Genomic DNA, 18,812 nt, shown 5'->3' with positions numbered 1-18,812 from the left:
AATCTTGCTCGTACAATGATAACGACCGGGCTAGGCCACACCGCCACGGGCAGCAATGCCCGGCAATAACACAATGCTCAGTGATGATGTCGAGGATAACCTGACTTACTCGGCTGTAATATAATTACTGTTATGCAGATACAATAAAGCATTTTCTTTTCTTTTTTTTTAAATCAAAACTCGAACATTCGAAATGCTTTTTAGCGTTGGTACGGAAATCATTGAAAATCAATTTGTAGCGAATGTGTTTCTGAAATAAGGTGGTCGGTGTCATAATGGGACAATAACGTTTTCAATTGTAAGAATATCGTTTGTCATGAAATATATTTTTCCAATTTCTGTGATAGTAAATTGTTAAATCAATATCATGACGTAACTACTCGCGGTAACATATGGGGCGAACACTATCCAAGACTGGAAGGCGGTGTCAAAAACGCCATGCCACTCGCGCCAAGAAGAGCTCCCCAGTCCGCACGTCCACTCTCGTTTCCCCACGGAGACCCCTCTCCCTCACGCAATCCCCAGATCCCTCCTCTTTGTCCGATTGGAATCACGTCTTGGAACTCGTGAATTCCTCCTCAAGAACGTCAGCTGATGATTTACAGTACGGTTTGCATTTCCGTTTCAAGTTCTACAGCTCGAGCTCGGTCGCTTGCATCGATTTCGTGGGGGACTCAGGTTTTCTCTTCTGTGTTTTCACCTTCTCAGATCCGAATTCGATGCTTCTCTGTTCACCTGATCTGCATTGCCATTATAAATGCGGGATGCCAGGTTTTAGATCTGATGGGTCGGTTCGGCTCTTTATGACTTTTGCGTGGGCTGAGTGAGCTTTTGTGATGTTTATCTGATTGTTCTTGAATTTTGCGGAACTGGGTCAAGGGGAAAAATGGAGGTGCCTTCTGGAAACTCTCCGAGAATTAAGTTGGCCCGAGCCAAGAGTGAGGGATCTGAAGGACCCCATTTGCAGAATTTGGATGTGGAATCATCCGTTAATGGGGTTTTTGGGCAGAGTCAGATTCATCAGTACCATTACATGAGTGCATTGGAGATCTTGAGGGAAACTGTGAGGATTCTCCGGTACAATCTGTCAAGCTTCATGCTGATCGCGACATTGCTCATCTGCCCTGTTTCTGCAATAACTTTGTCCAATGTGTTGGTCGATCAGTCGATGCTGAAGAGGTTGACCATTAGGCTCATGCTAGTGGCCAAGTCAAGTGGACTCCCACTGAGGCCTTTCGTCAAACACTCGTGCCAGAAATTCTCCGAGATGGCAATCTCTTCAGCCTTGAGCTTCCCCTTGTTCATGACGGTGTCGTTGTTGTCGAAAGCTGCTGTTATATACTCGGTAGACTGTACTTATTCGAAGAAGAGGGCCGATTCATCAATGTTCTTTGTGATAGTCTCCAAAATTTGGAGGCGGATCGTCATGACTTACTTGTGGACGTGCATGGTCAGTGTGGGCTGCCTCACGTTGTTTGTTGTTCTTCTGGTTGCCATTTGTAGCGTGTTATCTATCATCGGAGTTTCTGAAAATCTGATTGTTTATGCAGCACTTTTGGAAGGGTTGGTTTTCTCAGTCACTTTTGCTAATGCCATTATTATTTGTAACATTGCTATAGTCATATGTGTACTGGAGGATGTTTCTGGACCTCAGGCATTGTTCCGGTCGAGTGCTCTGATAAAGGGCCAGACTCATGTAGGGCTCCTGATATTCCTTGGGTCCACAATCGGGATGGCATTTATACAGGGCTTGTTTGAGCATAGAGTCAAGGTATTGAGCTACGGAGATGGGTCCTCGAGGATATGGGAAGGGCCTCTCTTGGTGATAATGTACTCATTTTTGGTGCTTATTGATTCCATGATGAGTGCAGTATTTTATTTCAGTTGCAGATCACATAGCATGGAAGCATCGCGTGTAGACCGGCAACCGATTTTGGAAATTATGGCTAGCTCTGCTGAATCAATGGGTATCTAACTATGTGCAAGCACAGGGTTTATATAATTCTATCTGGAAGAGGAGAATTGCATTAGAAGTTTAAGTCCATCGGCATTTTTGTTATTCTTTAGGCTCTCATATGTCAATTAGTATCTGGGCTTTCTCGGTCGAGCTTTTCCACCATTGGTTTGATGCGGACAACAAAACTAGATGGCTCCCAACCATGTCGGTAGGTAATTCATTATACTGATCTTTATATTGTTCTTCAGCATACAATGACTTCAAAAAGGGGGTTGACAATGGCAGTCACATGTTGGAAATATTACTCTGAATATACAGAATAAGATAGATAGATCGTATGGATTTGCTTTTGCAACTTGGGTTCTTTCAAGATTTTCAACTTTTGGTTGTTCTATATACGATTATGAACTCAGTGGCGTTGTGTATATGTAAGGCCTTCAACATTATGCACTAAGCTGGAACTGTGCTCCAACGCAGTGGTATAGTTTTTAACTTTCTAGTAGGGAGAGTGGAAAAAGTTGCTCAGCATATGTTGAACATTCGATTATACCCAAGTAATGCCAAATACAAAGTTGTTATCACCTCTGTCCTTCATTTGTTGCGAACGTAGTCTCGTGATCTTACTTATCAATAGCCTAAGAGCAAGTTGCTGTTGCGATACATCTTGATCTAGGAAGGATGATATTCCTGACTCATGTGAAGATATCGACATATCGTAATTGTTTGGGATTCATGACTTTGCCAAAGTTGTGTCATGGATACTGCTCAGTGCCCTTGTCCTTGATGCTTGTTTACAGACATTTTTTTGGCTACTTTCAGGTGGAAAGAGAACAGTTACCTTTGTAGATTGTTTAATTTTAAGGTGGTTGTATACAATTCTTATCAGAAAGAACTGGTGTCTACTGCAAGAAAAAACCGTCTCCGGTGGAATTACAAGCTCATAGCTGATACTCGGGAAGTGCATAACGACTCAAAAACATTTGCCTCAGTTGTAGATATTTTCCAAGTAGTTTTGCCATTTCTTCCAAGGCCAATATGAAATATAATTTTAATAAGGGATAAGTGCACTGAAAATCTTAAACATGTCACGAAAATGCAATTAAGTCTTAAAATTTGCAAAAGGTGCAATCAAGTCCTAAAACTTATAAAATTAGTTCAATTAAATTCTTCCGTTAACTCTGTCCAATTTGGCTAATGAAAAATGTTGACGTGAGTTTTTTCTATTAATTTTCTTATCTTATGTGGCGATGACGTGGCTAAAATGACGTCGATTTGGTCCAAATTTAATTTCTAAAATGATTTCTATTTAACTTAGAATTAAAAATAAGCTAAATTTAAATAAATAAATAAATAATAGGCGAGGGTAGCCCTGGCTGTTGTCACCCCACCATCATGGGGAAGGGCCATCAAGGGTCCCAGTGGTGGTGGGGGATGGCTGGCCGAGGTTGCCAAGCCTCGGCCAGGGGTCGGCGACCCTCCTCAACCGCGATCCTTTGTCGGCTCTTCCCGGCGATGGTGGGGCGCCTAGTTTCTTCTTTCTCTTTTCTTTTAATATTTAAATTTAGCTTATTTTTTTAATTTATTTTAACTTAAAATTTTATTGAAAATTAGATTTGGCCCCGGGGCGATCGTCCCCCACCCTTGCCGGCCCTTCCTAGCAATGGTGGGAAGCCCGATTTCTCCTTTCTCCTTTTTTTTTTTAATTTAGCTTATTTGCAAATTTAATTTAAATAATTATTAAACATTAGATTTGGACCAAAATGACGTCATTTTGGCCACGTTATCACCATGTAGGAGAGAGAAAATATTGAAAAAAAAAAAAGCCAAGTCAGCATTTTTCATTAGCCAAGTTGGACGGTGTTAACGAAAGTACTCGATTGAACCGATTTGATGAGTTTTAGGACTTGATTTCACTTTTTGCAAGTTATAAGACTCAATTGTACTTTTGTAATAAGTTTTAAGACTTTCGGAGCACTTATCACTTTTGTTAATTTCTTTGGCTATAGATGAAATTCTTGTACACTGAGTGTTAAGCTTATTCAATAGTGAGCTTGTTCTCCCATACCTGAGCGACCATTATTGAGGCATTGTAAGATGGAGGATTCGGATGCATATGAGCCACATTTTGCAAAGTCTCAGAATATGGTACGATGATTTTAATGCAAAATCAACTTCTGGCAGTCTTTGGACTGTCTCTTTGGCTTATGGTGGTCTCAAAGACGATGTTAATAACTGCCAAAGTTGGAGGCATCCAAATGCTATTTCGCCCACTTCAGTAAATAATGAATGCTACTTCTCGCTTCGGCACCCTCTGGGATTAGGAAATCCCCATGATATACTTGCTTGAGAAAGTCGGCAAAATAACGACCGATTATGGCACAGTCACTTGTTGAATCATCCGATGACGCCGAGGAATTGAAAGATCAGTTCATATGGTGACCATTGTCGTGATGTCCAAAAAAATGGTATGTATTGGTAGTAACAAGTACCAATTTGAGCAAAGCATCAGGACTAGAAAAAACTAGTATCAGTTTGGGAACATACTTTTACAACAGGGCACTTATGCTATAAAGAATACAAAGAACAGCCCGTCATGAGGAATAACGTTCCTATAATGATTAAAAAATGAAGCACATCAAAAAATTAACACGTTGACACAACATAGATGTCTTCAGCAAATCATGTGACGGCAAGCGCTAATTTACAGCAAACAAGTACCGGGCACAGCATTTTGGTATAAAAGAAGGTGTCAGGCATAGCACAGATCACTAAGCAGACATGCGAGACAAGCCGCTCTTGCTTAGTCTCTCAGCAAATTGAGGATATGAAATGATGAACGGAACAAACTCCCCAGAAGTGGCCTCGATGCTGGTATAAGAACAAGGCGTTCATCGCTGTCACACTTCAGCGGTAGAGATGAGGGGACTGCTCAGACCGTCGGAGTGTGCAGAATACTGAATAGGCAATAAAGCAGGGTCCTGGTAGGCAGTCACCAATTTATCCAGAAACTCCAACATTGATGGATCGTTCTGATCTTCCCTATCCTTCTTTATCAAACTCTGGAAATGGATTAACCAAAGTGATATTACATGGGAGGCAAAAAAATTTAAGACAGGATCAATTTAGAAGGTAAGAAAGAAAAAGAAAAAAAACTTGATCATACTACCACTTGCAGCACGTTTTCTTGTAAGGAAAGATTTATTTGACACAAGAGAACCCTTCTTTAACACAGATTCTGATAGCTCCATAAGAAGATTATTTGGGCAAAAATAGTGAAAATCATGCCTAAACCGCATTATTTGTACATGATCAATGTGAAGAATATTTGCATCTATTGAACTAAACATCCAACAACGAAGCTATCTCTTCCCAGTAGCAGAAATGTAAATGATAAGCCCCAGCATGTAATCATGAATAATGTTAACTAATAACGCCATACCTCGGCAGAATAAGCAACAAAGATGGGCAAGAAGCGTTTCCGGCAGTACTCATTGAATAGAAGAGTGAGGACTGGAAGAGGGAAAATGAGGGTAGATGCTAATGGGAGCTTCTTCACCGTAAAGATTCCCACAGCGATACAATGCATCAACACTAGGGAAAATATCATCGAATTGTGAACAATCGGCCAAAACTTTCCAGCAGTTTCATACCTTGGTGCATAGACATTTAAGAACTGCAAAATATTAGTGATCATATCAGTGTTTTGGGAAAATAAATATTGATGCAAAATGTTGTGGACTCTTCACGTTGATATATAATTAACATAAGAATTGGGACTCAGATATTTGGAAGGAGCAACCGGTTGGTGCAGAAATGCCTTTGATCATTATCTGGTTAAGAATGTCAAACACCCATTAAAAGAGGCATGAAGCTACTCTGTTGATATTCCACATCATAGAACTATGCAGAAAAAGTCCAAAGGTGGAAGCTACAACTCAATAATGAGAAAATAAAGGAGATGCAACTAACCTGGTTCCGATAAATAATATATGCAAGACACAGGTAAATCAGGAGGAATGGCAGGATAAGTGGAGCCAGGAAGAAGTATGTAATACCCAGTAGTCCAAAGAAGAGAATTCGGGGGATGTCCCTATGATAGGGAATTGATGGAACTTCAAATTCCTCATCTGTATCTCTTACAAAAGGTCTTTTTACTAGACTCCAAATGAAAGGGATTATGCGAAAGAGCTCTGATGAGGTGCTGGTCCATCCAGATGTGACCACATAAGCGATAAAGAATGATGCCTGCCGAAAACATATATAGATATCACATAGCAAACTATGACAAGTGTAGATCAATATTTTAAATGGTCACAATTGGTACATAGTGCATTATTGGCAATCTGGATTGACAATGCATCTTAGTTCCATAATCAGGCGACTCCAGAGGCATGACCTCCCAAAAGATAAGAGTATCAAATTTGACAAGCCCCACGGGGAAAAATGATGCATTTGCAACAGCCATAGGCTTGGCCCTGATTGTATGTTGCTGTATTGGAATGTGCAGAAGGAAGTAGGAAAGCCCAATAACCAACCACAAAAGGTATGTTAGTTTGAGTTAAAGAGTTTTCCAAGAAATAGTTTTTTGGACTTTCAGGCATTTAGTTTGCTGAAAATGATCAATCAATGGAAAACCATTTACAGTTAAAGAAAATATGCATGCTTAAAGCTAGAAAATTGAATTCCCTAACCTGAAAAGGAAAAATGTCTTCTCGGAAATTATTCCTTTAAAGTTAAGTTTTCCCGGAAACAAACACCCCTAAGTTAGCAATGATAAACAAGTAAAACCTTAGCTAATGACTTGATGGAGAAACTTTGTCAACTCTATGTGACCATGCTTGGTGTTTTTTTTAAATCAAAAAGCCCAATAATTTTGTATATGATGCTAGCTTTAGCAAAAAAAATAATTTTGCTCATTTAATGATATTCCACTCCAAAAGAGTAAGATGTACAAGTTTTTTTAGCATCTTCTGATAAGTTTTCGACCATATGTCTGTACGCAAGACACGACACTCCTCTAAAATGCCAACTATAAGTTAATCTTCAAAGCCTCCATTACCACTCAAGCCTAATTTTCCAGAAGATATTTATAGTTAGCTTAATAGCAAAACAACCACTATCAGTTTAATGCCTTAATGATTTAGAACAACGTAAGGCTAGCTCAAGAGGCAACGTGTTGAGCATTTTTCACTTGAAACAGTTAGTTAATTAGGCAGGTGAAAGTCAGCAGAAAAATCACAATCCAAATAGCTAAAAGCCTATTAAGTTAAAAATCATATCCGGCCATCTGGCCATCTTTACAAAGTTAACAATAATTTAGGAAAGTAGTAAAATTAAGAACCCCGGCAATTAATGATAAATCGGGAAAGATAAAAAAAACTAACAACTTTCATCAGTAATTTCCTAATTGCTGTGCACAACTATGTCCAATGCTCAGCTTTATCCCTTCAAACTCCTAAATCGATACATTAGAACGCTATGTCCCAGAAAGAAGCAGGCTCACCTGTGCTGGAACTGAAACACCGAGCTTGGCTGGAATATTTTTGGGGTCAAGGACTATGGAGAGCTGATATAGAACCGACCCTGAAAAAACAGTTGCAAAAAATATGTTCCATATCGTGAACCAAAGCACCTTGTTGCAAGCACTCCTCTCTATTGCACTATGAGAATTGTATCCCTGAATTGAAGAGAGAAATTCCATTATAGGAGGCACCACTTTCAGGAACAACTGAAGAATGAGACTGGGAAGATAGCCAGTGATCACTTCACTGACAAATGTTCTGCAAGGAAATTTATGAGGTGAGGCTTTGCATCATTGAGAAGTAACACCATAAAAGCTGAATTCTCAATGAACATCAACAGCGCTAGAAGGTATGTGTGCGTGTGTGTGCGTGTGAGAGAGAGAGAGAGAGATGCAATAAAAAATGCCATATGTAAGAGCAGATGTGCCGGATTAGTAACTTTAAGAATAATTATTACTTACATGGTTAGAATGCTTTTTAGGAAGGGAAACAATACTTCCAACTGACTCAGGTTAGTCAGACCTTGCACCACTAGAACAGGGATGAGAAATAATATTGTGAGAAGTATACAGGCGACTATGACAACCAGCTTAGATATCCACCTCCGCATAAAGGATGAAGAAAAGAAAGGCCAGTACACGTCATCAGGTTCAGGAGCTGCCTCTGTTAGCCACTGAGTGGGATTGATTCCTTGTTGGACGTGGAAAGCAGTTGCAGCGGCATACCTTGAGTTGAAGGAAACAAAGGCAGCACGAACTTCCTATGAATTTAAGACGGTATCAAAAGCAATACGATACACATGCTCAAGACGGAAACGAGGGCAGAAATATGCATCAACACGAACAGTATCGATTCAGCAATAATTTTACATTAGAAGCACTACGCATCAAACCCGTAGCTCAAGACGCCAATACCCTAAAGAGAAGGCACTACAACTTGAGCAATATTGATTTGGAAATAAACTTTTCCCTCGTGTATGGCTCCAATTCAGACGCTACGCATGATAGAATTAGATTCTTGAAAATTTTCCTCTTAAAAGAAAAAAAAATCATCATTTTCAGGTCCAGAGGGATGGTTGAGCACAAGTTAAAGCACTAAAATTTAGATTTGGAAACGTACATCTTCAGTCGATACTCCTCTCTTATCTTTTTTTATGCCAAAAGGAAAGGTAACACTTCTGTTTTGCAGACATTTGACTTCCCTGTGAGAATCATGATTGAAATTCTCTTGCAACTATGATTCCACTTTCTACTGGAAACAGTAATATACTTGTTTGAGAAAATCGGTAGCCATGGCAATGGCATTCGTTGTGCCATCCCTAATAACAAAATTATAGTTGCCAGGATGTCTATTCCCACGAAAGAACGCAAACAAGTTTTTCACTTTGCTTATGGATGGATGGTAACCATAGTGAGAATAATGATGCAACTTTAGCTTTATAGAAGTTATCTTCCTAGACCTAGGATGTCCCTGTTTGCATGTAGTACTCAATTGAAGGCAGGATAAGTATCTGGCAAGGAAGGGAGTACACATAATAAGGAACTAAATTTGTTCAAAGAATCAATAGATAATTATGCACGTACTTCTCCAGCCAAGGAAACTTCAGATTGCTTTAACCTCACATTCTCCTCCAAGTCTTCCAGCTTTTTCTCATAGTGATCCACAAGGTCAACTTTGCGTCCGAACAGACCAAAGCAGCCGTCACGCTTATACTTCTGGTGTGTGGGATCAGCTTGCATGTGTATAAGCCTTCTATACAATTTCTTGGTATCGTTCTAAAGAAAAATTAAATCATAAAGTAAGAGATGGCATTAGTGGGGACACAAATCAAATAGATGAATTAAAACAGAACATTTGGCCAAAAAGGGAAAAGACCTAAAAGATTACTTTTAAAACATATCATCGCTATTGCCAAAGACCGCAATTTCATTTTATTTGTTTAGAGACTAATGGCACCAGGGGAAGACAAAACTAATTTGAATCTCTAGAGGCTCAACTAATCCATAAAATAGTCAATCCCTTGAAGCCACGAAGAATATCACAGATCAGAAAATTTCAAAGAACATTCCCCATTAACCTATATTTGACATAGAAAATCTGAGCCTGAACTTGTGTGGTACATGCACCTATGGGAGCCTCTATTCCCATGAAAACGTGTGAAGGTTTGTATCATCCATACCATAAAACAGATTTTTGACAGAATGAAAAAACATAGGGCAGAAAGCTAAAGCACTTAATTAACCTAGAAATTCCTCTTACTTATCACCAATGGTATATGATAAAGCTGGCAAATACAGAAAAAAACAAAAAAAAAGGACATGATTCCATTGGACAGATATGTATGTCATGAAAAGCGCGAAAAGCCAAGATTACTCAATCCAGCCTGCTAGGAATGAGCATATAGGTAGCTCGATCCCATCTAAAGAAAGCCAGCACAGTAATACTCCTTTGCCTAGATGAGCTATAAGTCAGATGGTTTCGTCATAACCATTGGAGCCTGTGAGATTTCCCACTCCTTTGGGAAGGTGATGTATCATTACTTTTTGTTTTTTGTTTTTAAACAAGATAAAAACCGTAAGTCTGTCTGTCTATAACAATGGTTGTAAAAGGCATCAGTTTAATATGATAAATGTTAGCCAATCTACATCAGAAGTGCCATGCTCCTAATGACTGCAAAACACAATCTACAGCTCTCTAGGAACCAATCGCAATATCAGAGCGGATCCGAGAGCCATGACAAATTCAGCCCAACTTTTTATCATACTGACGTGTCAAATGCAATAGTCCAGCAACCAACTGAGTGGGCTTAGTGGTAAAGGAATGCATGAGGGTGAATTAGGTCCATGCCTTATGTTCAAGCCTGCACGCTACCATGTGCAAAATATAATCGTGTTTGGGTCTTTCACACAAGTTTTAGCTTACATCTTGCCTGATTCATGAGATTAGTAGAATTTATCAAGATTCTGTGGTTCAAACACTTACGGTGGTGGGCTTCCTTTTCACTGAAAAAGGAGTAAGGCATCCTCGGGTATACGGCTAAGGAAAAATGATAACAAAGATAAAGTAGCTCATAGTACTTACGATTAGGTTTCGTAGCCTGTTGGTCCGTCGAACAACCATGTGACACAGATATGTAGATGGATGATATTCTCTAAAGAATCTCTCGACACTATCACTGACACTGCTTCCAACAGACACGGGGACGCTCCTGACGAGGATGGTGAACTGATGTGGCTGGGGCTTCGAGGCATAAAAGTAAGCTATCCTTTTTGATGAAACATTGTTGTATTCCTGCAATTAAGTAGACTGCTTTAATGTCGCTGAACTTGTTCTAATAATATGCCACATCCTTCCCTGAGAACTTTCATACAGTTCTAGGTCCGGACAGAAAGAAATTAAATAATCCCCTGAATGACCAGTTTGCTTCTCATGAGATGATTAAAAAATCAAGCAATGATACACAATTTATTTGTCATGCGCCTTTTGATATGATACTGAAAAAAATCATATATTATCAGTTGTCACAGAGTATTAGAAGAAAATTCCAAGGATAAAACCTTCAGACTCACATAGTACAGGAGAAAGCACACAAATATCGTGACAACATAAACGGCACAGAAGTGGACCCATAACCTGCCAGAGAGATAGTAGAAAAACCAAGGTTATGTACTTTTCATAAAAATTTAAGTTTAAAAGGAGAGAATTTCCTTAAGGCGATCACAGCATAGACGTACAAGATAGTGCATCTTTTATAAAATAGGACATACTTGCCAGAAGGGCTTCATGAATCAGTCAAGATTCTCTCTCATACTCCGGTCAGCTCTTCAGCTAATAACTTGACCAGCTCATTACCAAATAAACGTTGATTAAGCTCACTATTAAAAGATTTGACGCAACTAAAGAAGTTGACAACCTAAGGACGATTTTTGGTCAGTTAAGTTTGTATGCAGTTGTTAAGTTGATGGAGTGTGCAAAAGAGGGTTCTTGCACATATAAACCCAAAAGGCAAGGACCAGTCCAAACATGGTATGTTTGAGGTTCTCCCACACCTATGGAATATTATACGTATCATGTGAACCCAAAGAAACACCTTCAAAATGAAATAACACAGTAAAAGCAAGGAACTGCAAGCTACCCACATTATGCTAGCAAGTTACCCGGAAATGATAGAAAAAATTAGGCTTCAGTAGGAGCAATAAATTACTGCACACTAAAAAAGTGGAGCACATGGTGGAAATTCTCGACTCTCAAATGTAAATGGAAGCCAACTGAGAAAAAAACAAATGATCAGCTAAGGCAGATTTCGGATATCTAGCCTCACAAAAGAAGATGGTGTGTGGAGTAATTGATGCCCATACCATTGCATATTAACAGGGATTCCAGAAAAAAAAGAAAAAAAGAAAGAGACACAGAATCTTCTATTCATCTAAAAGTATGGGCGACTTGATTAATTTCAAAATTCAAGTTAGAATAACATGTCAGGTAAAGCATACTTAAAGCATGAATTAGTACTAGCATCAAGAAAAGACAGGCGGAGTCCATCTTTCCCATAAGAGGTGATCTATCCTTACACAAAAGTTGAGACTCAGTGGTGTCAATGTCAAACTAGGCGACAGGGCTTGGAATTCCCGGTATTACTGACAAATCAAATATTTTCAGTCAAGAAGATTTCCTAAAGCGTCAACTTTGGTAGAAGTTATAAGTATACAAACAAAATAACTAATCATTCTTCTCCACTAACGGTCATAAATACCAAAAAATAAAAAATAATAAAGATGAGTCAAAAAAATACCTGTTTGATCCATTGCTGACATTCGATATTGTAAATACATCTAGTGAGTTGTTTGAAAAATCGACAAAGTCAATATCCTCAAGCTGATCGCCAGTGCAGTTTATTGGAAGAAGGATGAAGACTCCAATAAAACCCGCAAATGCAAAAACTCTCAAGCTGTAAAATTCAGATCAAAAGGAAAATTATATTAGGAAGAGCTAATGAGGTAAGTAAATACATGACGCAGAGAAGCTAGTGCCCCAGCTACCATAGTCACTACTCGTCAATTGATGGGGACATATATGAATAGAAAGAAGAAAGGCTAATGAATATCCAAAATTCAGATCTAACTTCTACCATCCCAGTCATTTCTCTACAGAAATTCTATAAAACAAATGCTCTTTTTCAATTGTTTCACTGTTTACTGGAGCCTTTTTATTTTTACTTGAGGCTCTGTCATGATCGATTATCTTTATACACATCATGTAGATGAAGTTAATAAGCATTTCCCTCAATCTCATGGAGAGGAATGTGTTCCATGAGATCAGTAATCCAATTAGCACTACAAATAAAAACTCGCAATTAGTCTGAATCCCTAATGACACATTAAACAAGGGCTTGAAAGCATTACACAAATCAGAAGAATTATAAGCAAACGTTTAACCATCACAAATTAGCTTCGACAATCATGCAGAATGCAATTTGAGATACGCAAAACAGAAAGAGATCCAGCTCACTATCCTTGCGCTCATCCTAATAAGCTGTGCAAGAAATGATGAAACCATCAAATCTTCTCATGATTTTGGATAAATAGGTCTATTCAAGCATTGGAAGTTGGAATACCATCCACTATGTCACCTCACCATACTTAAGACAACAGGGCTGAGAGAGAGAGGGAACGCACAGAGAACAAAGGCATTAACACCCAGTGGCTAGACATCTTTACCAATAAGAATCACCGAATACATATGCAACATGATGTAGCTTGAATACAGCTACAACATGGCCTCGGATCATTCCAATAAATGGTTGTTAAATGAGGCTAAACCAAAGAATAATTCAACCTTCAGATTCAAATATCCAATTCAGAGGAGCTGCTACTATCCAATAACTACTATATGATGATGAAGCAGCAAGGTCATGATACTAAGCCAAAATCCTACTGCTCTTGAATTGCTTAGAGACAGAAAGTAATTGAATAAGAAAAGTAAGCTGTAAAGACGGTATTAAAACTTAAGCTCATGGAGCGTGCAATAGTCATGTTAAACCTTCATGTGAAATAGCTGAGGGTGTTAAAAAGGTTCTGTTTTCTGAATTAAGAAAAATTGTAAGACTTACTTTTTAATCAAGAGGAAAGGCAAATTGTTCCCTGACTAGTAAAGGGGCTGCTATTAGCTGCTCCGCTTGAAATATTCAGTAAGCAGGTTCTGCTTGCTAATTCTATTTCCTCCATATCGTGTCATTTCCCTCAGGTGATATTGCTCTAAGCATCTTTCTATAATAGTTCGCAATGTGAGCTGGAAGTTAATCATATCAACTTTAAACCGAAAAGAAATCATGCGTCACTTCCACAGGAGAAATGGGAGGGTAAGAATCCTTAAAGCAGTGTCTAGTGAAGCACTGAGTAATCCTCATTACCAAAATTCTGAAAATGGGCATACTCATTCCAGCACTAAGAGAAACTGCCAATTCAAGTTTGCGATACCCATTGAAAGAAGGTAAAAGAAATAAGGTTGCACTTAGAACTATTAAAGAGAATGCTTGCCTTCCAAGAGCTTGAATTACCTGAAAATGATAATCCGCATAAATACAACAGCATCCAAGCCTGATATAGATAATAGTTCCTCTTCAGAAAGCTTCCATGCCTTTTTCACCCACCCCGGAGAAGGAATTAATCTCTCTAGGTTGAAATGGCTTCTCCTTCTAGATTTCCCCTCGGCTACCAATCGTGGGATATAAACTTCATAATTACTTGGCTGCTTTCTCAGGACTGAATATAATGTGAAGAATAAGAAGCAAAGGCCCGTATTTATTCCAACGGAGGTCAAAAGAGCAGATACAAGCATTTTTTTCTTGATATCCCAACAACTTCAAAGAAAGAAGGGATAAACTGCTAATTCCTGCGAGTTAAAAGCAAAAGCATTAGGGAAAATGAAAAGGAAGCACACAAAAAGCATACACAGAGAGAGAGAGACACAGAGAGAGAGCCAGAGCGGTTTTGCTTTTCAAGGTTTTAAGCTGCAAGAACATAGTGCATCTCTGAAGCACATAGAAACACTCAAACACCTGCTTCAAAATTTTGAAACTAGATCTCCATAGATAGAATCCCCACACTACAAGAAAATCTATATACACCTAAGACATACCACAAACTTTGCTTCCGAAAGAGGAGGGGGAGAAACAAAGAAAAGGAATATGACAAGGCACATCGCTCCGATCAGCCAATGAAGCAATCATATTTAAGACATGCAGCGTAAGACGTCAAATGAACCCAAAAGTACACCAACTTATTACAGTGAAGAACAATAACAGGAAGCTGCATCCCAAAATCAAAGCCGAAAGCACAATAAGCATGCATGCCTCATTAACCAACTCAGCTCAAGAATGAACTTCGCCGCTTAAACTGGCAACGTATTCGACAGTCCTGGCCAGGATCGCCGGAAAACGTAGAGTAAGGAAAAAGCGTCTCACTCTAAGACAGTCTGAGAAATCTAACAAACAGAACGACGAATCGAGTTCGGAACAGTCGCATGTTCATAAAAACAGCAAGCGGGCAAACGAGCAGGAAGCATCAAACCTGGCGCCTCCTCCCAACGGAAGCTAAAACGAGAAATGGCTACACGAGGACCTTGTAGGATCCACTGCTAGCACCTGGCGAGGTAGGTAGAGAATGATCTGGCACCTGCTTATTAATAATTGGTAGCCCAAATCAAAGCGACCGGACAAAGGCCCAGAACTTGAGGTATCGAGAAAAGTAGTTCGCGCCCGATCGAGCTATATGCCTTGCTCAATACGGAAGCAATCTAAACAGTAGAAACCGAGTGAAGTTTCCCCCCCTTGCAGCTTGGTGAAGGCTCTGCTCTGTCCTTCTCCTTCTGTATTATCGGCCAAAAGGGAAAAGAGACAGCGCCCAATTTCGTCGCGATGTGGTTACTGCGAGAACGGGTTCCGAAGCTTTGATGGGTCCTCGTCTTCTCGACCGATCTTGACACCGGGGAAGTGGCGCTCGGCGATTGGCGGTGGCTGGTGGGGCTTTAGTTTAATGGAGAAGAAGGGTGGTTGCCGAAGTCAACAGCTAAAAGAGGCCAACGGCTAGTCAAGCTCGTCATCCCGTTCCCACCACCATTGAAGATTCGCATCGCAGCTCCGGGAGAGCATATTGCAGAGAATGAATTGTCTAGTATGAACTTGGGAGTGATCACAACAGCTCGAGTTCCCCCGCGTCCTCCGAGGGGTGGAGCCTTTTCTTCCGTTTTAGTAGAGCGTGTTGGGCTCTGTCTGTGTCTGCTATCGTCGATCAACGGGCCCAATAGTTGGGCGGCCGGTTCCATTGGGCCATCCAAACCCAGTAAGCCCCGACGGGTAAACGGGCGGACATAATGTTTTTTTTTAAAAGAAAAAAATGATTTTTCCTTCGCGATCATGAATGAGCTTGGACAAAGGATTTCTAGGCTCAGGTTTCCATCGATTTGATGCTCTAATTACCTCACGACCGTCGCACAATCATGGTTACAGCGCCTCACAGTCATGGCAATTTTCGAAAAGCCGACTTCCTTGACTTCAAAATAGAGCCGTCAAATGGATGGTCGGGTCGATTTTTGGCCGAGTCAAAAACGGTCCGATACATATTGGCTTATTTTGACTTGTTTTGACTCGTATTCATGCTAATAAATCTAGCGATCCATGCATGACCCAATCTATATTGAATAAAACACTTCAATATTAAAATCCAGTTTAGACAAAATTGTTTCTTATATATTTTTAAAAATATATATTGCTGAATTTTTTTTTATAGTTTTTAAAATGCATTCTGATTCTTTTTATGTATTTTTTTTTCTTTCTTTTCTTTTTTTCTTCAATGATTGGCGAGGGTCGCCGGCCGGCAATTGACAACTGAATTTTAAAGCATTTTATATTTAATCTAATTTATAAAAAAAATTCCTATAAATTATTGAAAAAAATATATATGCCTAAAATATCACAGACAATTTTTATAATATAAAAAAACTGAATTTTTTTTCTTTTTTCTTTTTATTTTTTTTCCTTTGTCCACCGATCGCTAGGCCTTAGCGACGGCCGATAGCCCGGCAATAGGTCATAGACGCAACCAATCCCGGCCGACCTCGAGCTCGTTGGCGTGCTGCCCATCACTCGCAATGGAGGTAGTTGGAGAAGGAGGAAAAAAGAAAAAGTAAGCAAAATATATATAAAAAGAAAAATAATAAATCATTAAACAATTTGATTTTTTTAATACTCAAAAAACGTATTTATGACTCACTTGGGCTCTAGTTTGTTTTGCAAAAAATATAACGCTTTCCGAAAAGTTATTTTCCAAAAAAAAAAAAAATTTCGGTGTTTTGCTAAAATATGAAATAGACCCGGAAAATAATATTTTTATTTTCTTTCATACACTCCTTTCAAAAAAAAATTTTTTTTTTTACTTGATATCTGACGAAGTGATGTCCGACGAAATGATGCTTGTTGGTTTTGGCTCGAATGAATGGTAAATGAATATTTTAGTCGTTAGGTTAGATATTTTACTTACTGAGTTTCGGCTTACTCCGTAGTTATTTCCTTTATTTCTAGATTCACAGGTTTCTATGGCCTCGGACAATAGTAATAGCGCTGGAGCACGTCGACGAAAATGTAAATAGAACTCTGGAGTAGATGTTTCTTTTTGTATTCCTCCCAATGTATTTTTATGTTCGTTTGAATAAAGATATATGCAATTAATAGGTTATCTATTATATAAAAACAAATGTTTTTGAGACGTGTGGTTCATGTGTGCTATTCAATGCGTGTTAAGCGGGTTAGCGAACCTTAATAAGGCCATACCCTATTAGCCGTGACTGCTATTTTCTTTTTATGCATGCACTTGTATGTATTTATGTATGGCAGCTGCTTGTTTCAAATTTAAACAATTAAAAATTTTGCAAAAATGAATATGTTCAAATGTACATCCACATATACTTTTTCGAGATTCGAATTATATTCCAGATTTTGTTGGAAAAGCAAAATAGTATTTTATTTTTTTTATGAAGTGTGTAAAATCCGTTCTAAATTAATATATTTATTTAAATACTCAAATACTAATAGGAATTCGTCACATCATTTAATACGGCTTCCATTGGGAAAAAAAAAATCTCAATAACTGGCCAGCACCAAAAGGACAAAATGGTAAATTTGTACGGAAAATGAGACGACCTTCCTGGCAGATATTTTATATCAACAAAATATCATCCCAAATAAAACGAAAAAAGCAGCCAAAAAAAAATCGCGTCCTTCTCGTGTTCACAAGCTTAGCACACGCGTCCTATTCTTGATCCCCGGCGCTATTCGATTCAACTGGATAATCCTTTTGATTCACTAATTTTTCCGGGGGCGTGCGTATAAAATATCTACTTTTAAGATGTTTAATGATCTTTTTAGGCACACCACAAAAAAAAAAATGATCTTTTTAGATAAAAGAAGGCAGATTTTGATTTACATATCGACCAAAAATATCGTGCCGTTACATCATTGCCAATAAATGATCCGTTTTCTTCGCGAAAAAGGGTCAACAAAATATCACGTTGTTTAGAAAAATATATCGATAAAAACATTCCCGTTGTGATTGAAAATGTTCGGGCTCATATTTTTATTAAAGATGAAAAATATTTTCTATCGATTAATTTTCTCAAGTGATGCCCAAATTGAGATTTTGGCGTAAGATTAGAGCCTGACGAGCTCATCGAAGCTGCTTGAGGCACATCTAGAAATGATGTTTCAAAGCTCACCCCTTCATTCCAACCGAATCTAGGGAAAAAGTTCACTAATTCGGAGTGGTTAATTTATTTAGGATAATATTTTCAGTTCATTGGTTTCCCACCTTTGCACAAATGGAGAACTTTATTAATAAGTGCCTTGTGACACTCATTAACCAACTAATTAAGTCATGCTTTATTAATAAGTATCTTGTCGGCTCGACTCATGTGGTACCTCTTCGATCAATTATCAAATCCAGTTCTTTTTTTCCTCTCTTATCTTGATCAGACATATCTTTTTAATTGTTGAAAAAAAGTGACGTGAAGGCTCCGTTTATTTTGTTAAAAAATAAATAAATTGAAAATAGTTTATTAGAAATAATTCGATTGCATCGCTTACATAATGAATCAATAAAAATTTTTCTCACCGTTCACAAAAGCGCTTAAATGTGTAATTGCTGTAGATAATGACAAATTATTTCAAGCGAAATAATTTTTAGTATTTTCAAGTGACGTTTCTTAGTGTAATTAATGGCAATTAATTCAGTTTATGATCAACTTTAGAACATAACCGGCGCAATTAGTCTTGCAACAAAGGC

At 38.6% G+C, this 18,812-nt stretch overlaps 2 protein-coding genes across 3 annotated transcripts; one reads left to right on the top strand and one right to left on the bottom strand.

The window, feature by feature from the left end:
- Positions 1 to 410: 410 nt before the first annotated feature.
- On the top strand, positions 411 to 2,309 carry LOC115727946. The gene has a single exon (XM_030658272.2). It carries the CDS (start codon positions 887 to 889, stop codon positions 1,973 to 1,975), a length of 1,089 nt encoding a protein of 362 aa, XP_030514132.1. The 5' UTR covers positions 411 to 886; the 3' UTR covers positions 1,976 to 2,309.
- A 2,099-nt stretch (positions 2,310 to 4,408) lies between these two features.
- LOC115726368 (CSC1-like protein At1g69450) lies at positions 4,409 to 15,577 on the bottom strand. Of its 2 annotated transcripts, none has more exons than XM_030656233.2 (11): positions 15,012 to 15,577; positions 14,036 to 14,370; positions 12,272 to 12,427; positions 11,049 to 11,112; positions 10,561 to 10,770; positions 9,063 to 9,254; positions 7,941 to 8,239; positions 7,461 to 7,737; positions 5,927 to 6,202; positions 5,397 to 5,630; positions 4,409 to 5,016 (listed from the first exon to the last, which is right to left on the bottom strand). In XM_030656233.2, the coding sequence occupies exons 2-11, from the start codon at positions 14,314 to 14,316 to the stop codon at positions 4,855 to 4,857; spliced, it is 2,151 nt and encodes a 716-aa protein (XP_030512093.1). In that variant the 5' UTR covers positions 14,317 to 14,370; positions 15,012 to 15,577; the 3' UTR covers positions 4,409 to 4,854. The 2 variants fall into 2 exon arrangements, with proteins under 2 accessions (XP_030512093.1, XP_030512080.1); XM_030656220.2 differs by having other exon boundaries at positions 15,048 to 15,576.
- Between the last annotated feature and the right edge of the window lie 3,235 nt (positions 15,578 to 18,812).

This window comes from Rhodamnia argentea, chromosome 6 (genome assembly GCF_020921035.1).
Source record: "Rhodamnia argentea isolate NSW1041297 chromosome 6, ASM2092103v1, whole genome shotgun sequence".
Classification (NCBI taxonomy): Eukaryota; Viridiplantae; Streptophyta; class Magnoliopsida; order Myrtales; family Myrtaceae; genus Rhodamnia; species Rhodamnia argentea.
The sequence above is the reverse complement of the archived record's forward strand: the minus strand, read 5'-3'. Positions and strand labels throughout refer to the sequence as shown.

What these genes read in the sequence shown, in the direction of transcription:
- LOC115727946 (XM_030658272.2), top strand. Translation starts at nt 887, where the DNA reads ATGGAGGTGCCTTCTGGAAACTCTCCGAGAATTAAGTTGGCCCGAGCC.
- LOC115726368 (XM_030656233.2), bottom strand. Translation starts at nt 14,316, where the DNA reads ATGCTTGTATCTGCTCTTTTGACCTCCGTTGGAATAAATACGGGCCTT. An exon ending in GTCAGCAATGGATCAAACAG is followed by an intron (nt 11,113 to 12,271) that starts GTATTTTTTTGA and finishes TCTCTCTGGCAG; the next exon opens with GTTATGGGTCCACTTCTGTG. An exon ending in AAGTTTCCTTGGCTGGAGAA is followed by an intron (nt 8,240 to 9,062) that starts GTACGTGCATAA and finishes TTAAATTCATAG; the next exon opens with GAAGTTCGTGCTGCCTTTGT.